The following is a 17,579-nucleotide window of genomic DNA, read 5'->3' as shown; positions in this document are numbered from 1 at the left end:
TTGAGAGTACTGGCCACTCTTCCAGAGGTCCTGAGTTCGATTCCCAGCAACCACACGGTGGCTCACAACCATTTATAATGAGATCTGGTGCCCTCTTCTGGCATGTAGATAGAATACTGTATACATAATAAATAAATAAATCTTTAAAAAAATTTCTAAAAAAAAAAAAGAAAGAAAGAAAGAAAGAAAATCCAAGAAAGAAAATTTATTAGTGGTTGTTTAGGCTTGGGGTAAGGAGAATAGAGAGTCAGGAGTGATGGCTACAGGGACAAGGTCTTTCTTTTTCTTTCCCTTGTTTTTGAGAGAGGGTCTTTCCCAGCCCTGACTATCCTTCAACTTGTTTGATTTTTGAGACAGAGTTTCACTGTGTAGCTCTGGCTGTCCTGGAACTCACTCTGTAGACCAGGCTGGCCTTGAACACACAGAGATCCACCTGCCTCTGCCTCCTGAGTGCTGAGATTACAATAAAAACTACACAAAGAAACCCTGTCTCGAAAAAAAAGAATGCAGGTGCCCATGGAGGCCAGGGGCATCATATCTTCTTGGAGCTGAAGTTATAGGGAGTTGTGAGACCCCTGATATGGGTGCTGGGAATCAAACTCAGGTCTTCTGTGAGATTATTATGTGCTCTCAACTGCTGAGCAGTCTCTCCAGCCTTTGCTGGTGTCTTTGTATTGAATTATACACTTTAAATAAATGAATTAAAAATGATATGTGAGGCCAGCTAGATTAAGACTCCTGTAAGTTGTCTTTGGCCCCCTGCAGTGCACTCTGGTCACGACCACCATCCACGGAAGTACAATAAAATAATAAAGATGATATGTAACTGGGTGTCATGGTATACATCTGTAATCCTAGTTCTTGGGAGGGTGAGGAAGGAGGATTACAAATTAGAGACCAGCCGGGCTCCCCAAGGAGAAACTGCCTCAAATCAAAGTCAAGAACTCAAGGCCAGCTTGGGCAGGATGAGGTCCTTAAAAATCAAAACCAAACCAAGCAAAAAACTAGAGAGGGGCTTGTGAGATGGCTCATGGGTAAAGGTGCTTGTTGCCAGGCATGATGACTTTTATTCCAGAATCCACATGGTGGAACTGACTCCCCATTCCTGCCACAGCGCGCATGCCACCACACATACACCATGTACACACAGATGCACAGCATAAACAGTCATCATTTTTTTGTTTTTCCTTCTTTTGAGACCGTGTTTCTCTGTGTAGCCCTGGCTGTCCTGGAATGCACTCTGTCGACCAGGCTGGCCTCAAACTCACAGAGATTTATTTGCCTCTGCCTCAGGAATTGTAGTAATTAAAGGTATGCACCACTAACTGCCCGGCACTTTTTTTTTTTTTTTGTATGATAAAGTTTTTTTAAATAACTAGTTTTTTTTGTGTGTGTGTGTATATGCATGTATATGTTCTGGTGCGTGTGTGTGCATGTGGATGTCAGAGGACAACCACGGGTGGTGTTATTCAGGCAGGGTCTGCTTCATTTTGAGACAGTGTTTCTCATTGGCCTGAAGTTCATCAAGTAGGCTAGCTGACTAACCAGTGAGTTCCAAAGGAGCCTGCCCCCACCCCAGTCGCCCCACCCCCGTTTCTTCCTCTCAGCACCGGTGCTACAAATATGGCCCCCATGCCCAGCTTTTGTACCTATGGGTTGTGGAGATGAACTCAGGTCTTCACGGTGCTTTACTCACTGACCCTCGAGCTCTCTTGTCTGTTCTTGGGCGTGTGGTCTCGGCATACAATACAATTCCCACATATTCATAATGCAAATCTGACAATTTCCAGTTCATGAGCAATCTAGATTCCTTTGGATGCCCTTCTATTTCCTCTGATTTAGATGATTTCAAAGCTGATCCCGGACATTACACTGCTATAGCCTAATTAGGAACTTGTTTCAATGGTTTTTGCTAGTTTGTTAGTTTTCAGTGACAGGGCCTCTTGCTGGGCTGGTGGTGCACGCCTTTAATCCCAGCACTCCAGGAGGCAGAGGCAGGTGGATCTCTGAGTTTGAGCCCAGGCTGGTCTACAGAGAAAGTTACAGGACAGTTAGGGCTGCATAGAGAAACACTAGTCTCAGGGGGAAAAAAAAGAAGAGGGGGTGCTGGAGAGATGGCTCAGTGGTTAAGAGCGTTGGCTGCTCTTCCAGAGGATGTGGGTTCAATTCCCAGCACCCTCACTGCAGCCTGCAGCTGTCTGTAACTCCAGTTCCAGGGGGTCTGGTACCCACCCTCACACAGACATACATACATACAGGCAAAACACCAATGCACATAAAAAAAATAAATCTTAAAAGAAAAAAAGACAGGGACTCTCCATTATGTACCTCTGACTGTCCTGGAACTAGCTCTGTAGACCAAGCTGGCTTTGAAGTTACAGAGATCCACCTGCCTCTGTCTCCAGAGCTCTGGAATGAAAAGTGAGCACCACCATACCTGTCAGTTTCAGTGTTTTGATAACGGAGCTGTAAAAAGTCTGCTTTAATGATTAAGGAATACATTGTAATAAAAACCAAGCAAAAGTAGACGTTACATTGTTTTCCTTCAAGATATTTTCTAGCAAGGCTGATGGCTCACACTCATAAATGCAGTACTTGGGAGGCAGAAGCAAGAAAATTAGTGCACGTCAAAGCTAGCCTAGTCCATATAGTGAGTTCCAGGCAAATCACAGCTACATCATGAAACCCTGTCTCAAAAACTCAATAAACGAGCAGGCCCAATCCCCTCACCATGAAACAAAACAAAAACCTAAATAACCAAAGCACAGCAAAAACAAATTAAACGCCAAACAGAAAGGAACCCCACACCTCTCTCCCTCTCAGTTGTCTATCACTAAAATCCTTCCCCGAAAGTACTTCAAATGGGAGGCTTCCCTGTCAGTTCCTCACTCGGCTTTCCTAGACCTTGGCTCAGTAATTCTCACGTCCTCCTTAGCTTTCCGATTCTGTCAAACAGAGCTTTTTATGTGTCTCCTGTAGCAGGCTTTCTTTTGGGTCACAAACCAGCTTTCAAATCATGACATGGAGACTTAGTATTAGTTATGAATGTATGGCCTTATCTTATGCTTGTCCCACTAGCTCTTTTAAATTAACCTGTTTCTCCTCATCTATGTGTTGCCTCAGGCTTTTTTTTTTTTTTTAAAAAAAAAAACTTTCTTCTTCATTCTCTTTGCCTTTCTCTCCTCTTGAGCCTAGATTTCTCCTCCTACTTATTCTCTCTGCCCGCCAGCCCCATCGCTCCCTCTCCTGCCCAGCTGTTGACCACTTAGTCTTTTATTAGCCTAGTCAGGTGTCTTAGGCACGCAAGGTAAAACAGCAACACATCTTTACATAAATACACAAATGCAGCATAAACAAATGTAACACCCCTTTACCTAGTTAGAGTAATATTCCACAACAGTCCCCTGTCCCCACTTTTTAGTTTTCCCTTAGTTGAAGGACTGCTTAGATCCTGGTGCCTAGGTGCAGTTGGTGAATGTCCCGGTTGTGGGTGAGGGGGGATTAGTCTTCTGAGATCACAGGGAAACAAAGTGACTGTTGAATATGGCAACAGTGTAGCAATGGAAACAATGGAAGCCATTGGAGGGAGAGTCTGACATAGATATGTGCCCAAACGTAACACAGTTGGACAACAATGTTGATAACAAAATGTCCTTTCAGAAAATTAGGAGACATAAAAGCTGCCTGAGAATCTTTACAGTGCTTACAAACACCACTCCCCGCCCCCCCCCCCCCATTCAGCTCCCCACACAGGCATTTCTCTGTGAACCAGTCCTGGCTGTCCTGGAACTTGCTCAGTAGACCAGGCTGGCCTCAAATCATAGATATCCACCTGCCTCTGCTTTCTGAGTGCTGGGATTAAAGGCATGAGCTACTGCCCAGTCAAACACCACTTTTTAGAAATGGTCATCAGCCAGGAATATTACAGGAGAGAATGAAAGTGTCACTGGAGTCACTGTGGACAGCCAGGTTGCCCCTGTCCACACTTTGAAAACTGTCCTGCCTCATGAAAGCAGAGGCCTATTTGAAAGGTCTGTCTGTCTGTCTCTGTCTCTGGGTCTTCTTGTTCTTGTTCCTCCTCCTCCTCCTCCTCTTCTTTTTTTGTTTCTCGAGACAGGGTCTCTGTGTAGCTTTGCACCTGTCCTGGAACTCACTCTGTAGCCCAGGCTGGCCTCGAACTCACAGAGATCCGCCTACCTCTGCCTCCCAAGTGCTGGGATTAAAGGAGTGTGCCACCACCGCCCAGCATCCTTTTGGTCTTTTTTTTTTTTGGTTTTTCGAGACAGGGTTTCTCTGTGTAGCTTTGCGCCTTTCCTGGAACTCACTTGGTAGTCCAGGCTGGCCTCGAACTCACAGAGATTCACCTGGCTCTGCCTCCCGAGTGCTGGGATTAAAGGCGTGCGCCACCACCGCCTGGCTCCTTTTGGTCTTCTTATGAAACCTGGCTATCTCGGAATTCATGATCCTCTTGCCTTTGTCTCTCAAGTGCTGGGGTCACAGGCTTTTGCTACCATACCCAGCTTCCAAGATTTTCTTTTCTTCTTTCTTTCTGTTTTTTCCCTCTGCCTTCTAAGTGCTGGGATTAAAGGCCTGTGCCACCATCGCCTAGCTTCCCAAGGTTTTCTTGAATGATTCTCACTAGAAGTTTCTGTCTGGAGACTTCTTTTGGTTTTTCTTTTATTAGGTTATGATACATTTCTGCTGATTAGATTAAACATACCCTTTGGGGCTGGTGAGATGGCTCAGTGGTTAAGAACATGTTTTGTTCTTGAAGCAGACCAGAGTTCAATTCCTAGCACCCACATCAGGCAGTTTACACCTGCTTGTAACTCCACCTCCAGGGGCTATCCCTAATACACATGTATACAAAAAAACTCAAAATAAAACCCCTCTGAAGGGGCTGGAGAGAAGGCTCAGTGGTTAAGAGCACCAACTGCTCTTCCAGAGGTCCTGAGTTCAATTCCCAGCAGCCACATGGTGGCTCACAACCACTTGTAATGAGATCTGGTGCCCTCTTCTGGCCTGCAGGGACACATGCAGGCAGAATACTGTATACATAATAAATAAATAAATCAATCTTAAACAAACAAACAAACAAAAATCTTCTCAAATCCACCCTTATTCTCTTCCCAGGTCAGCTTGATTAGATTTTTTTTCTTTCTTTCTGAGAATGGGTCTTACTATATAGCCTTGGCAACCTGGAACTCTATGTAGTGCAGGCTGGACTCAAACTCAGAGAGCCACCTACCTCTGTCTCCTGGGTTCTGGGATTAAAGACATGCCCCCCGCACCACCCAGTTTATATCTTCTCATTTTAAAACAGTATTATTGATAACTTCTGTGAATTACTGTTTTATAGTCTGACAGTTTTATTTGTTTTTGTTTGGAAGTTTTGTTTGTTTGCTTGTTTTTTTTTTTTTTTTTTGAGACAGGGTTTCTCTGTGTAGCCCTGGCTGTCCTGGAGATTGCTCTGTAGATCAGGCCGGCCTCGAACTCACAGAGATCCATTCTGCCTCCTGAGTGCTGGGATTAAAGGCGTGTGCCACCACCATTGCCACCACCACCGCCACCAGGCTGGAAATTTTAAGTTAAGTAATAAATACACAAATCTCAGGAAAGCACATGGTAAATAGTTGATAAGTATCTCCTGACTATGGCTAACTTGCATTAGAATCACTAAATGAGTAATGAAAGCTGAAGTGAAAACTAAAGAATTAACTATGGATTTCAGGATGGAAGCATGGAGCCTAGAGTCTGGTAAGAAACCGAAAGGTGTAATTTTTCCGTATTTGCCATCTTTCTTCCTCCTCTTTATTTTCTTTCTTTCTTCCTTTTTTTTTTTTTTTGTTTGTTTAATTTTGGTTTTTGGAGACAGGGTTTCTCTGTGTAGCCCTGGCTGTCCTGGAATTCTCTCTGTAGATCAGGCTGTCCTCACAGAGATCTGCCTGCCTCTGCCTCCCAAGTGCTGGGATTAAAGGTGTGCTCCACCACTGCCCGGTTTGTGTATTTTCTTAGTATGGCTATTTAGTGGTGCTCAGGAACCTGGCCTGATGGGGCTAAATGCATTATCTAATTGATTTAATGAATTGTTATATTAAGTCCATGTTTTAGCAGTGGAGAAAATGAAGGTTAGGTAATTTCAGGTCTGGCTTCAAGCTGACTCTCTGAATATAGCATGTTCTTGAGTTTGAATGTTGAGACCTGGGGATGTAGCTCAGTTGGTGGTAGGATGTTGCCTCACATGCACCAAGTTCTGAGTTTGGTATTCAGCACTGCATAAACTGGACATGGTTGTACATGTCTATAATACCAGAAGTAGGAAGGTTATAGAAGTATACTCAAGGGTTAAAGGTAATCCTCAGCTACATAGTGGGTTAGAGGCCAGCCTGGGCTATTTGACACCCTTTCTCAAAAAAGAAAAAGGAACTGGGCAGTGGTGGCACACAACTTTAATCCCAGTGCTAGGGAGGCAGAGGAGGCAGAGGTAGGCAGATCTCTGTGTGTGAGGCCAGTCTGGTGTTTACAGAGTGAGTTCTAAGACAGCTAGGACTATACAGAGAAACCCTGTCTAGAAAAGCAACGCCCCCAAAAAAGCAACTCCCCAAACAAAAAGACATAAAAAGGGAATTTGAGGACTGGAGTGAAAGCAGCTGTTAAATTCTTGCATGTAATATGTTTATCGAGCAATTACTACAAGTTCTGTACGAAACAAGCTACATTTATTGACTACTAGTTCTGTATACATGATACTTTGTATGTTAGTTTAACTCTCAAATCTTATTCAGAAGTGAGACACCTTAGTCTTGAGTGTAGGTCATTGGTGTGTGCAGGGCTTGTTTAGCATGGGTGAAATCTAGGGTTTGGTTCTCAGCTGGCTTGGCACTTGTAATGTAACACAGACAGCCCTCCATATCATGCCAGTCCTTTTGCCTCAACCTTCCAAGTGCTGGGATCACAGGATTTTGCCCCTAAGCTCTGTTTTCTTTATGATCTGTTGATTTTTTTATTCATAATTATAATAATCTTTTTTCTCCTTTATCCAGAAGGGTTTCTCTTTCCCAATATCTTCTGGTCTTTTAGAGTATTGTTGTTTGCTCAAGGTTTTTTTTTTTAAATTTTTTAATTTTTTTTTTTATTTTGGTTTTTCGAGACAAGGTTTCTCTGTGTAACTTTTGGAGCCTATCCTGGATCTCACTCTGTAGACCAAGCTGGCCTCGATCTCACGGAGATCCACCTGCCTCTGCCTCCCGATGTAAGGAACATGTAAGGCCTAGGGTGAACAACCCTGGTCAGGAGTGATAAGCAATAGAATGATGTAAGTAAACCACAAATGGAGTAGTGATAAGCTATAAGCTATGTGTGGAAGTAGGGATAAGACTAGAAACCTAGCCAGAAAAGAATATAAAAGATGAAGCCTCAGACCCAACCAACAGAGCTCGTCAGGCCCTCTTGTGAGACGACTCTCCTCCGTCAGAGACGTGAGATCCTGTCCCCAGTGCAGACGTGGCTGACCTGAGGAAGGCTGACCCAGGATCCAGAGGAATAGACGTGGCGAGTCCCGACCTGTACACCTGGAGGGGTACTCCTGCTTCCATTTGGAAGACAGGATGAATATTGCTTGTAATCTTACTGTGTGAATAAATGAGTGTTATACCAAGTCTGAATCAAGAGTGATTATTCCTCCCCCGTAACCGGGGTATGTGCTCGCTACACCTGAGTGCTGGGATCAAAGGCGTGTGCCACCATCGCCCGGATGCTTTAAACCCACTTTGAGTCTGTGATAAGCCTGTCTTGGGCCACCAAGATGATCCAGTGGTTAAGGTGCTCGCTGGACACCTGAGTTCAATCCCTTGGCCCCACATGGTGAGAGAAGCAATTCACAGAAGCTGTTTTCTGACCTCCACACATGCCTCCCAAAACAAAAAGTAATGAGATTCTGTCATTAACTACGAGTGGTTTTTAAGTCACTTTAACCAAACCACCACAGTTTCATTCTCTCTGGCAACTGGACAGAATACAACAGCTAATACTAAGGTTGAGTGGTTCTTGGAGCCAGAGGCAGGTGGATCTCAGCAGGTTTGAGACCACCCAGGGCTACAAGAAGACCCTGTATCATAAAAAACCAAAACCAAAACCAAAACAAACAAACAAAACCCAGTGCTTGCAAACACCTCTGGCTTCAAGGTCTCAGCTTAATCTAGTGTGCCATCTTGAAATTTCATTCTTTTTTCTTTCCTCTCCGGCCCCCCACAGGGTTTCTCTCTGTAGCCCCAGGTGTCCTGGAACTTGCTTTATAATAGACCATGCTGGCCTCGAACTCAGGGATCCACCTGACTCTGCCTCCCTGTGCAGAGTGCTGAGAATAAAGGCACGGTGAGCGCCACCACCATGCAGCTCCATCTTGAAATTTCACTTTTGAACAAGGGTCCAGGTATTGCCATTGTGCTCCAGGCAGATCTTGCAAATCAGATTGAGGTCCTTCCCTTTCATCCGCATGGGCGTTCTGTTCAGGAGCTGTGGTCCTTTTCTTCTGTCTGTTACGAAGGGGACATGGAGGCAGGGTGATACAATAAAGCCGCGAGCCAGAAGGCTGGGAGGGGTTCGAACCCAGTCTCGGGCGGGGGGCTGCGCGAAAAGCCCAAGCGTGGGCGGCGCCGAGTCGGTGCCCCCCTTCCACCCCCACGGCGGGCCGGGCGGTCAGTCCGCGCTCCGGCGCCTTCCTCCCCGTTCCCTACGCGGCGGCGCGCGCTCGTCCCTGCGGGCGGGCGGGCACAGCAGTTGTGTGGCCTGCGAGTTTCCCCGAGTTCACGCAGGCCCTGCGGTTGGCATGGCAACCGGGCAACCTGTTCCAGAGCCGCCCGCCCGCCCGCCCGCCCGCTCCGCACACGCCGCTGCCACCGCCGGAGCCGGGGCCGGCGCCGCTCCCATGATGCACCGCGCCAGCCCAGTCCCCAGTGGGCCGCCATGTTGTCGGAGTGAAAGGTAAGGGGGAGCGAGAGCGCCGGCGAGCGAAGATCGGGGGGCCGGAATCCATCTTCATCCTACCGCTCCGCCCGTGAGTATCCGCGCCCGGGTGACCCCAAACCGTGCTCCGGACTCCTAGCGAGCCGATGCGCCCCCCGTATTGGCGTTTGGCAGCGGTTGGCGGGGCGAGAAGGGCTTAGAGACGCCTCCGGGCCTGGCGGAGGCTCCGCGCTCGCTCCGCTCGTACGTGTTTGGGAGGCGGGCAGCGAGGCCCTATTGTTATCCGCGAGGAGGGGGTGGGGAGCGGGCCGCGGCCGGGGCCGGCCCCGCAGCTGCCGGCGGCTCCGTGCCTCCGTTCGGCCCTGCTGGGAGTCCCCGGAGATCGGTGTTGCCGTTCGGCTAGGCTTTTGTATTTATTTATTTATTTATTTTTGGATGGGGTTTTGCGAAGCCCGGAGTCCTCCCTTGTGGCCGCGGAGTGGAAATTCCGTGCTACCGCGCGTTCCTTCGACTTCTTTGAGCTTCCGTGGCAGCGCCGAGCGAGGAACAATACACCGCTTTAGAAAGCGGCGGTGGGCCCTGGTCCACGGGCGAGACCCCGCCGTGGTGGGGAGCGGGCGATTTTGCAAGCCTTAAATTGTGGCGAGGTGGCCATCAGGAAGTTTCGGATCGCTTTTTAAGCTCCTGCGGTTTCTTGTGGCCTTTTGTTTCCGTGAGAGCGTGTGTGTGTGTGTGGTGTGTGTATGTGTGTGTGTGTGTGTGTGTGTGTGTGTGTGTGTGTGTGTGTGTGTGTTTGGAGGGGGGGTGTGCTCCTCCTCTTTGAGCCTCCCGGTGGTTAGTGTGCTTTTCTTTCCAAGGGGCTTTCAGCCCTTGGTAGTAGGAAAAACATGTAGCTGCTCAGTGCTACAGTTTAGTCCTCACGAACGTGGTTGGTAAACACGGGTCATTTGTTTTACTCCTCAGTACCACTCCCACGTCAAGTGAGGAACACTCCTGTAACTTTTCTCCGGAGTCGTTCACCCCTCCCCCAAAGATCCCCCCATTGAAGAACTCCCACACAGATTATCAGAGAAGGCTTCATTCTCACCATAACTTTGAAGAATTGTTCGTTTTCATTGTGCAAATTACGATAACGCTTCGTTACACTTGATCATTTTGCTCACCCCATTAATTACTCTTATTATTAAGATGATTTATGAGGCCTTTTGGGCGTTCTGTTTTTAAAACCAGTTAGTTCTGAAGGTAGGATTGTAGCTTTAGCTTTTTGTTTTGGTGGAAAAGTTACCAATGTGGCCCTCCCGCTAAGATAAGCCGCTGCCTTTGGGGTTTTAGTAAACAAAGTAAACATTTTGACCCCTCTCTGATTATAACTTTGCAAAACGTTCTGGGGCTGCGGATTCTTTATCTGAGCGTTTGGAAATACTGGGTTCTGAACTCAGAGTTAAGTGTTCTGCCTTTCCACGCTTGAATTCATCTTGTCCAAGGCCACAGATTTTTGAAGTTGGGATTTGTTTAGTTTGGGTCTGTGATGAACTGCTTTAAGATAAATTTATGTCCACAAAAGGTTTGTTCAGTGTGGTAAAAATAAACACCTTTTAAACCTAACCGTCTTAGTAAAAGGAGGTAGATTAAACCATGCTGCTTTGTTTAAAGAAAACTCCTATTAGTGATATTTAAAAAGTAAAAACAAACTACAGCTTGGTCTTTATTCAGTTTGAAAGACTTTGTACTTCATTGTATTACTTGAAACATCTATTTTTTTAAATAATATGTCGTTTGTAAAAAAAAAAATCACATTTCAGATACTGTACATAACTTTTTAGTGAGCTTCAGAGTTCCCTAAAAGGTAACATCAGTTTCCTGTTTTCTGGTACTTAGGTAGCTGATTGTTAGTTTTGTTTTCTTGTCTTAAGATGTTCAGGAGGAGTTCTCTCAGACACGGTCGGGTCTCTCACTTGGCAGTGCTCTCTCCTGCAGGTTCTCTCCTGTCTGAGAAACTGCCTTCCTCATTAGGTGCAGCAGGAAGTCTCAGGGCCTGCAGATAGCCTCCCAGAAAGAAGCCAATTGTGCTCGAATGTTTTTGTAAGTGACCCCCCCCCCCCCCCCAGTTATATTTTAGAATCAGATTGTTTTCAGGGATCAACTTTTTCTTAATATGGGAATTCATTTTAGGTAACTTTTGACATTTACTATTTTAAGAATTCTCTTGGAGATTGGTGCTCTGATGTCTTGACTGGTAGGTAACTAAATATGCAGAATTGTCAGCATAGTGATCTGAAGTTTGTTGAAATCTTCTTTATACATCTTATTTTGATTAGAAAGCTCCCCCCAAAAACTAAGGCATGGAAGAAAGACAGACTTTCTTTGGAAACTGGCTGAGAGATTTTTAGTTTAGTGGCAAAACTTGGGCTTTGCATCTCCTGGCCTAAAGTATCTGATAGAGATTCTCTTGTAGAAGAAAATGTACTATGCAGTATGAGGGTAATAAAGTCTTTACAGAAGCAAGTGAGAAGGCATTAGGCTGGTATTCATGTTTCAAAGGCTGATGATGAAACACCTATAATTTTCTGGTTTCGTACTTAAGCCCAGACAGCCTTTTATTCTAGAAGACTAAAACTGTTCTAGTATAAGGTTCTTTTGGATGGGGTTTAACTGCAGGGGAGGGGTTGGAGGAGGATATTAGAATTGTTGATTTATAATCAGGCATTTCCAAAGTAGAGGTTTTGTCTTTTTTAAAAATTATTTTTATTTTATGTGCATTGGTGTTTTGCTTGATGTGTATCTGTGTAAGGGTGTTAAGACAGTTGTGAGCTGCCATGTGGATGTTGGGAACTAAACCTGGGTCCTCCGGAAGAGCAGTTAGTGCTCTTAACCGCTGAAGCATGTCTTCAGCCCCCCCTTTTTTTTTTTTTTAAAGAGAATATTACAGTTCCTGGTTGGCTTTCAACTCACAGTGTAACCTAAGATGGCTTCAAACTATTAGCAGTTCTCCTGCCTTAGTCTCCCAGAGTGCTGGGATTACAAACTAGGTTTTGAACAGATTCCATTGTAACCTCTTACTTACTTCTAGCTTCAGAACATGAATTAGTTGTAAGAATTTTCCAGGAGGTTATTAATCTAATGAGAGAACATGGTTGGAGGCTGGAGAGATGATGGGTCAGTGGTCAAGAGCACTTGGTGTGTAGGGCATGGTGGTACATGGCTTTTTTTTTTTTTTTCCTCTGGAGCTGAGGACCGAACCCAGGGCCTTGTGCTTAGGCAAGCGCTCTACCTCTGAGCTAAATCCCCAACCTGTTGGTGCATGCATGCCTTTAATCCCAGCACTCAGGAGGCAGAGGCAAGTGGATCTCTGTGAGTTTGAGGCCAGCCTGGTCTACAAAGCAAGTTGCAGGACAGCTAGGGCTACACAGAGAAACCCTGTCCCCAAAAAACAAAAAGTTGGAGTGTTTTTGCAGAGGACGTGCTTGGTTCCCAGCACCCACATGGTGCCTCACAATCATCCCTGACTCCAGTTTTAGGGGACATGATGCCCTCTTCTGGCCCTCTCAGGCATTGCATGTGCATGGTGCATGTGCACGAAGGTAAAACACACATAAAAGAACACATATTTCAAAAAAGAGAGAAAACAGGTTTCTTGTTTTGAGCAGTGCTGATATCCTTGGAAGTTACTCTAGTGGCTGCAGACAGGTGTATACTAATTGTTAGCCAAGTTACCTTGTGTGTACAAATATAACTATTTGGTTTTGTGGGACTTAAGTAGTAATGATTCCTGGTAACATTTGATTTCTTTGTTGGATTTCCAGAGGAGTTTAACATGCAGGAGTGGTGGCCCACTTCTTTAATCCCAGAAATCAGACAGGCAATCTCAGTGAGTTCAAGGCCAGCCTGGTCTCTACGTGGTGAGACCCTGTCTCAAAAAAACAAAAAAAGATAGCAGTGATACTTTTACTAGGATTCTAGAAGGAACCAAGGTTGGTTTCAGAATAGCTTGGGGTCTCCGCTCCTTCCTAGCTGGATGATGGCTTTGGGCTCCTCCTAACTTCTGTAATATTTTAGTTGTAAAGCAGGGCTACTAATGCTTCCCTTTCAGTGTTTCTGTGATGAGATAATGTCTGCATGTATTTGTTGCCCTCTGACTGTGGTGAGACAGACCTCTGGTTTTTACAGTGAGGTTTAGTACCAGCAAAGTGAGTTGGGTTTGTCTTGTCCTGTTTCTAAGTTGATCACTAATGAACGTGATTGCATTGTATTTGTAAGTTACCAGTAAAAGTCTTGATTTTCCTCTTGTAAAAACACTGATGATTTTGGTCAGGATGTACTCTTGTTTGTCACACAAACATGTTAGATATTTTAAAGGGTCCATTTAAGTTAAAGAATCTAAGCCATAGGCTTTTTTTTCTAAATTTATTTTAAGTTTTTGTTTTATAGTGTTTTGTCTGCATGTATGTCTGTGAGGGTGTCATATCCCCTGGAACTCGAGTTACAGACAGGTGTGAGCTGCCACATGGGTGCTGGGAATTGAACCTGGGTCCTCTGGAAGAGCAGCCAGTGCTCTTAACTGCCTCGCCATCTCTCCAGCCCCAGCCATAGGCTTTTGTTTGTTATTAACATGTTTATTGCAGCTGTAAATTTTTTTGTTTTTTTGTTTTTCGAGACAGACAGGGTTTCTCTGTGTAGCTTTGCTCCTTCCCTGGAACTCTGTAGCCTAGGTTGGCTTCGAACTCACAGAGATCCTCCTGGCTCTGCCTCCTGAGTGCTGGGATCAAAGGTGTGTGCCACCACCCCGGCTGCAGCTGTAAATTTTTTGAAGTGAATTTGAATTGGAGGGTCGGGGGAAGTCTAGGGGATTGAATCTAGGGCCTCTTCAGGCTAGGCAAGCACTATACTGCTCCATGGAGCTGCACCTCCAGACTATAAACTTAATGATGATTTCAAAAGCTCCTAGTCACAGTCCTGTTAATGGTTGCCTGTAATCCAAGCACCCAGGAGGTGGAAGTAGGATCAGTAGTTCATGGCCAGCTTTGGCTATCTATTAATTTCAAAGCCAGCCTGGGTTACATGAAACTTCACCTAAAAAAAAAAAGCTGTTTATTTAAAGACTGAAGTACAGTTGGCTTAAGGAGAAAGTTGAGTAGGGAAGTCATTGATTACATTCTGATTCCATATTATTTTGTTTATATATTTATTTTTGTGGTCCTAGGCTCAAATCTAGGTCCTTGTACATGTTAGACAAGTTCTTTATTACTGAGCTACATCTCTAGTCTTTCTGTCATTACTTTTTAGTAAGGTTTCGTTACAGTAGTGTGCCCTCAACTCAGCACTAGTTGGAGTACCTGCTGCTAGCAACCTTTATTCCTGTATATACAGGCCCAGCAGCTTCAAAGGAGGCTCAGTTCAGGAAACTGTTACAAGACACTTGTCTTCTTGGTAGACACAGGTTCTATATACATGATTGTCTTGCAGAAGAGAAGGAATTGTTTAGCATTTTGTACTGGAGTATATGGAGTTAAACATTAAACATGTGTTAACTGTTTGTTCTTAGGTGTTGGTGGAATGAGCGTTGCATGTGTCTTGAAGAGAAAAGCAGTGCTTTGGCAGGACTCTTTCAGCCCCCACCTGAAACATCACCCTCAAGAACCAGCTAATCCCAACATGCCTGTTGTTTTGACATCTGGAACAGGGTCGCAAGCGCAGCCACAGCCAGCTGCAAATCAGGCTCTTGCAGCTGGGACACACTCCAGCCCTGTCCCAGGATCCATAGGAGTTGCAGGCCGTTCCCAGGACGACGCTATGGTGGACTACTTCTTTCAGAGGCAGCATGGTGAGCAGCTTGGGGGAGGAGGAAGTGGTGGAGGCGGCTATAATACTAGCAAACATCGATGGCCTACAGGGGATAACATTCATGCAGAACACCAGGTAAAAAAAGTTCCCTATTTCAGCTTTAAAACTCTCTAATCAACTGTCCGCTTAGGCTGTCTGCTTAGACTGTCTGCTTTCAATGACTGTCTCAAACTCTTTGATTGCTTATTTAGTTTGTTGTAATCAAGAGTCACTTGATTTTAAAGAATGGTTGGTTATTGTAATTGCCACTGGGTCATTTACCATTTTGGTAATGTATAGTAAATTCACTAAAGAAATCTCAAGACTGTTTTAATGTTCACAATGCATTTTTAAGAATATTGCTAACAAAATATCTATTTTCACCATTGATATGCTTTCAAGAATTGTTTGGTTTTTAAGCAGAGTCTTTCTGTTGGGTTTGGATGACTTTTTTTTTAAGATGCTGTTGTTTGGAAGCAATGTGAGAATGCTTAAATTCCTAGGAAGAATTAAACTTGATGGATGTTACAAATTGAAAATTAAAGGAATATTGAAATAAAAGATGTTATGGTTGAATATAGAGGAAATTAAGAAATCAGCTACTCACTTAAGGTTTGTTTGAAGTTAAACAGAAGTGCTCTGTGTAAGGGTTGGTTGTGTCTTATTGGTCTGTCCCCCCTGCAAAGATAGGGTTTCTCTGTATAGCCTTCACTGTCCTGGAACTTGCTCTGAGGCTGGCCTTAAACTCAGATCTGCCTACCTCTGCCTCCTGGGTGCTGGGATCAGAGGTGTGTGCCACCACCTCCTGGCAGTTTATTTTCTTATTCAGTAGAAATTTATGGAGCAGATTGATCCTAGATCTTCGTTTCACTAGTGTAGGCATATATAGGTGAGGGATGCTAGTGATAAGTCAAAGAAAGTGTCTTCCAAGTCACTTCATTTTTGTTCTGTACTTATTGCAAAGTATTGCATTTATTTACTGTTAATGCAGGGTCGTCCATTTTTTCCTTGGCAGTGCCGAAGATAGGACCCAGGGCTTTGAGCCTCGTATCCAAGACCTCTATTTCTGAGATATTATATCCTCAGATTATTTTTAGAGACTTGAAAGTGGCGGTTAAATTTGAGGCCAGCCTGGTCTACAGAGAGAGAGTTCCAGGACAGCTGAGCTACACAGAGAAACCCTGTCTCAAAATTAAAAAAAAAAGATATTCTAGTCTGTAGACTTTAGCATGTAGGAAAACTTGGGGCTGAGTGTGGTGTTACATGTCTTTAATCCCAATATTTGGGAGGCAGAGGCGGGCGGATCTCTATGAGTTCCAGGCTTGCCAAGGCTACATACTGAGACCCTGTTTCAAAAAACCAAAAATAAAACTTGGGAAGAAATTTTTATGATTCCCTAGCCTTTTGGTCTTTAATAAGGTTGCAGCAAAAGAACATGGTAGTAAAGGAAAAGGCCTTGCATGCCAGGCCGAGATGAGATTCTCTAGACAACACTGTTTGTGTGGAATGGCTTTTATGTAACCTTGGTAGTGTTCTAACTAGAAATGGGTAAGGACAAAGCCCCATTGGACAACTTTTTTTTTCTTTCTTTTTTTATTTTTATTATTTTTACTTCGTATGATTTAATTTCAACTCTGGCATGTATTTCTCACAATGGTTTTGCTTTTGTTTGCTTAGGTTTTAGGAATAAGTTTCTCCACCTTGTTTACCAGAAGGTATTCCTTTTTATTTATTTTTTTTTATGTGCACCGGTGTTTTGCCTGCATATATGTCTGCGAGAAGGTGTCAGATCTTGTAGTTATAGACAGTTGTGAGCTGCCATGTAGTGCTGGGAATTGAACCTGGATCCTCTGGAAGAGCAGTCAGTATTCTTAACTGCTGAGCCATCTCTCCAGCCCCCTTTTTTCTTTTTCTTTTTCCTTTATTTTTCAAGACAGGGTTTCTCTGTGTAGCCCTGATTGTCCTGGAACTCACTCTGTAGACCAGGCTGGCCTCGAACTCACAGAGATCCACTTGGCTCTGCCTCCCGACTGCTGGGATTAAAGGCGTGTGCCATCACTGCAGAGGCCGGGGGGGGGGGGGGGGGGGGGGGCGCATTGGACAACTTTTTATTTTATGTGTATGAATGCTTTGCCTCATGTATGTATGTGCACAGTGTGCGTGTCTAATGTCTATGAAGGTCAGTCAGTGAGGGTGTTGAGTGACCTGGGACTGGAGGTACTGATGGTTGTCAGCACCATGGGGGTGCTTGGGAACTGAGCCTGGGTCCTCTGGAAGAAAAAGTGCCCTTAACCATTGAGCCACCATCTCTCCAGCCCCCACCCTCTAACTTAATCTTCCTATCTTTTTTTTTTTTTTTTTTTTAAGATTTACTTATTTATTATGTATACAGTGTTCTGCCTGCATGTATGCCTGCAGGCCAGAAGAGGGTGCCAGATCTCATGTGAGCCCCCATGAGGTTGCTGGGAATTGAACTCAGGACCTTTGGAAGAGCAGCCAGTGCTCTTAACCCACTGAGCCATCTCTCCAGCCCTTTTTTTTTTTTTGGACACAGGGTTTCTCTGTGTAGCCCTGGCTGCCCTGGAACTCACTCTGTAGACTAGACTGGCCTTGAACTCAGATCCACCTGCCTCTACCTCCCGAGTGCATGTGTGTGCGGGGGGTGGGGGGGGGGGGGGGGGGGGGGGGGGGGGGCACCCCCCCACCCCACCCCCACCTTTCTTCCTTTTTGGCAGTGTCTCAGTAATGTAATGCAGGCTGGCCCAGGACTGGTGATTCTTGTGCCTCATCCTCCT

At 45.0% G+C, this 17,579-nt stretch overlaps 1 protein-coding gene across 25 annotated transcripts in view; it reads left to right on the top strand.

The window, feature by feature from the left end:
- Window positions 1-8,885: 8,885 nt before the first annotated feature.
- Pum1 (pumilio RNA binding family member 1) overlaps window positions 8,886-17,579 on the top strand; it is a 127,599-nt gene continuing 118,905 nt past the window's right edge. For 19 of the 25 annotated variants that reach the window (XM_052715385.1, XM_052715384.1, XM_052715383.1 and 16 more), the window contains exons 1-2: window positions 8,926-9,055; window positions 14,507-14,880. In XM_052715385.1, the coding sequence (XP_052571345.1) occupies window positions 14,518-14,880 (363 nt within the window). In that variant the 5' untranslated portion in view covers window positions 8,926-9,055; window positions 14,507-14,517. Of the gene's footprint in view, window positions 9,056-14,506; window positions 14,881-17,579 lie in introns of those variants that run through there. The other 6 variants (XM_052715376.1, XM_052715375.1, XM_052715361.1 and 3 more) reach the window with 5 other exon arrangements.

The sequence above is a fragment of the Peromyscus californicus genome, unplaced genomic scaffold, assembly GCF_007827085.1.
Source record: "Peromyscus californicus insignis strain IS unplaced genomic scaffold, ASM782708v3 Scaffold_5__1_contigs__length_169319896, whole genome shotgun sequence".
NCBI classification, from domain to species: domain Eukaryota; kingdom Metazoa; phylum Chordata; class Mammalia; order Rodentia; family Cricetidae; genus Peromyscus; species Peromyscus californicus.
Note: the sequence above shows the minus strand (reverse complement) of the source record. Positions and strands in the feature narration are given on the sequence as shown.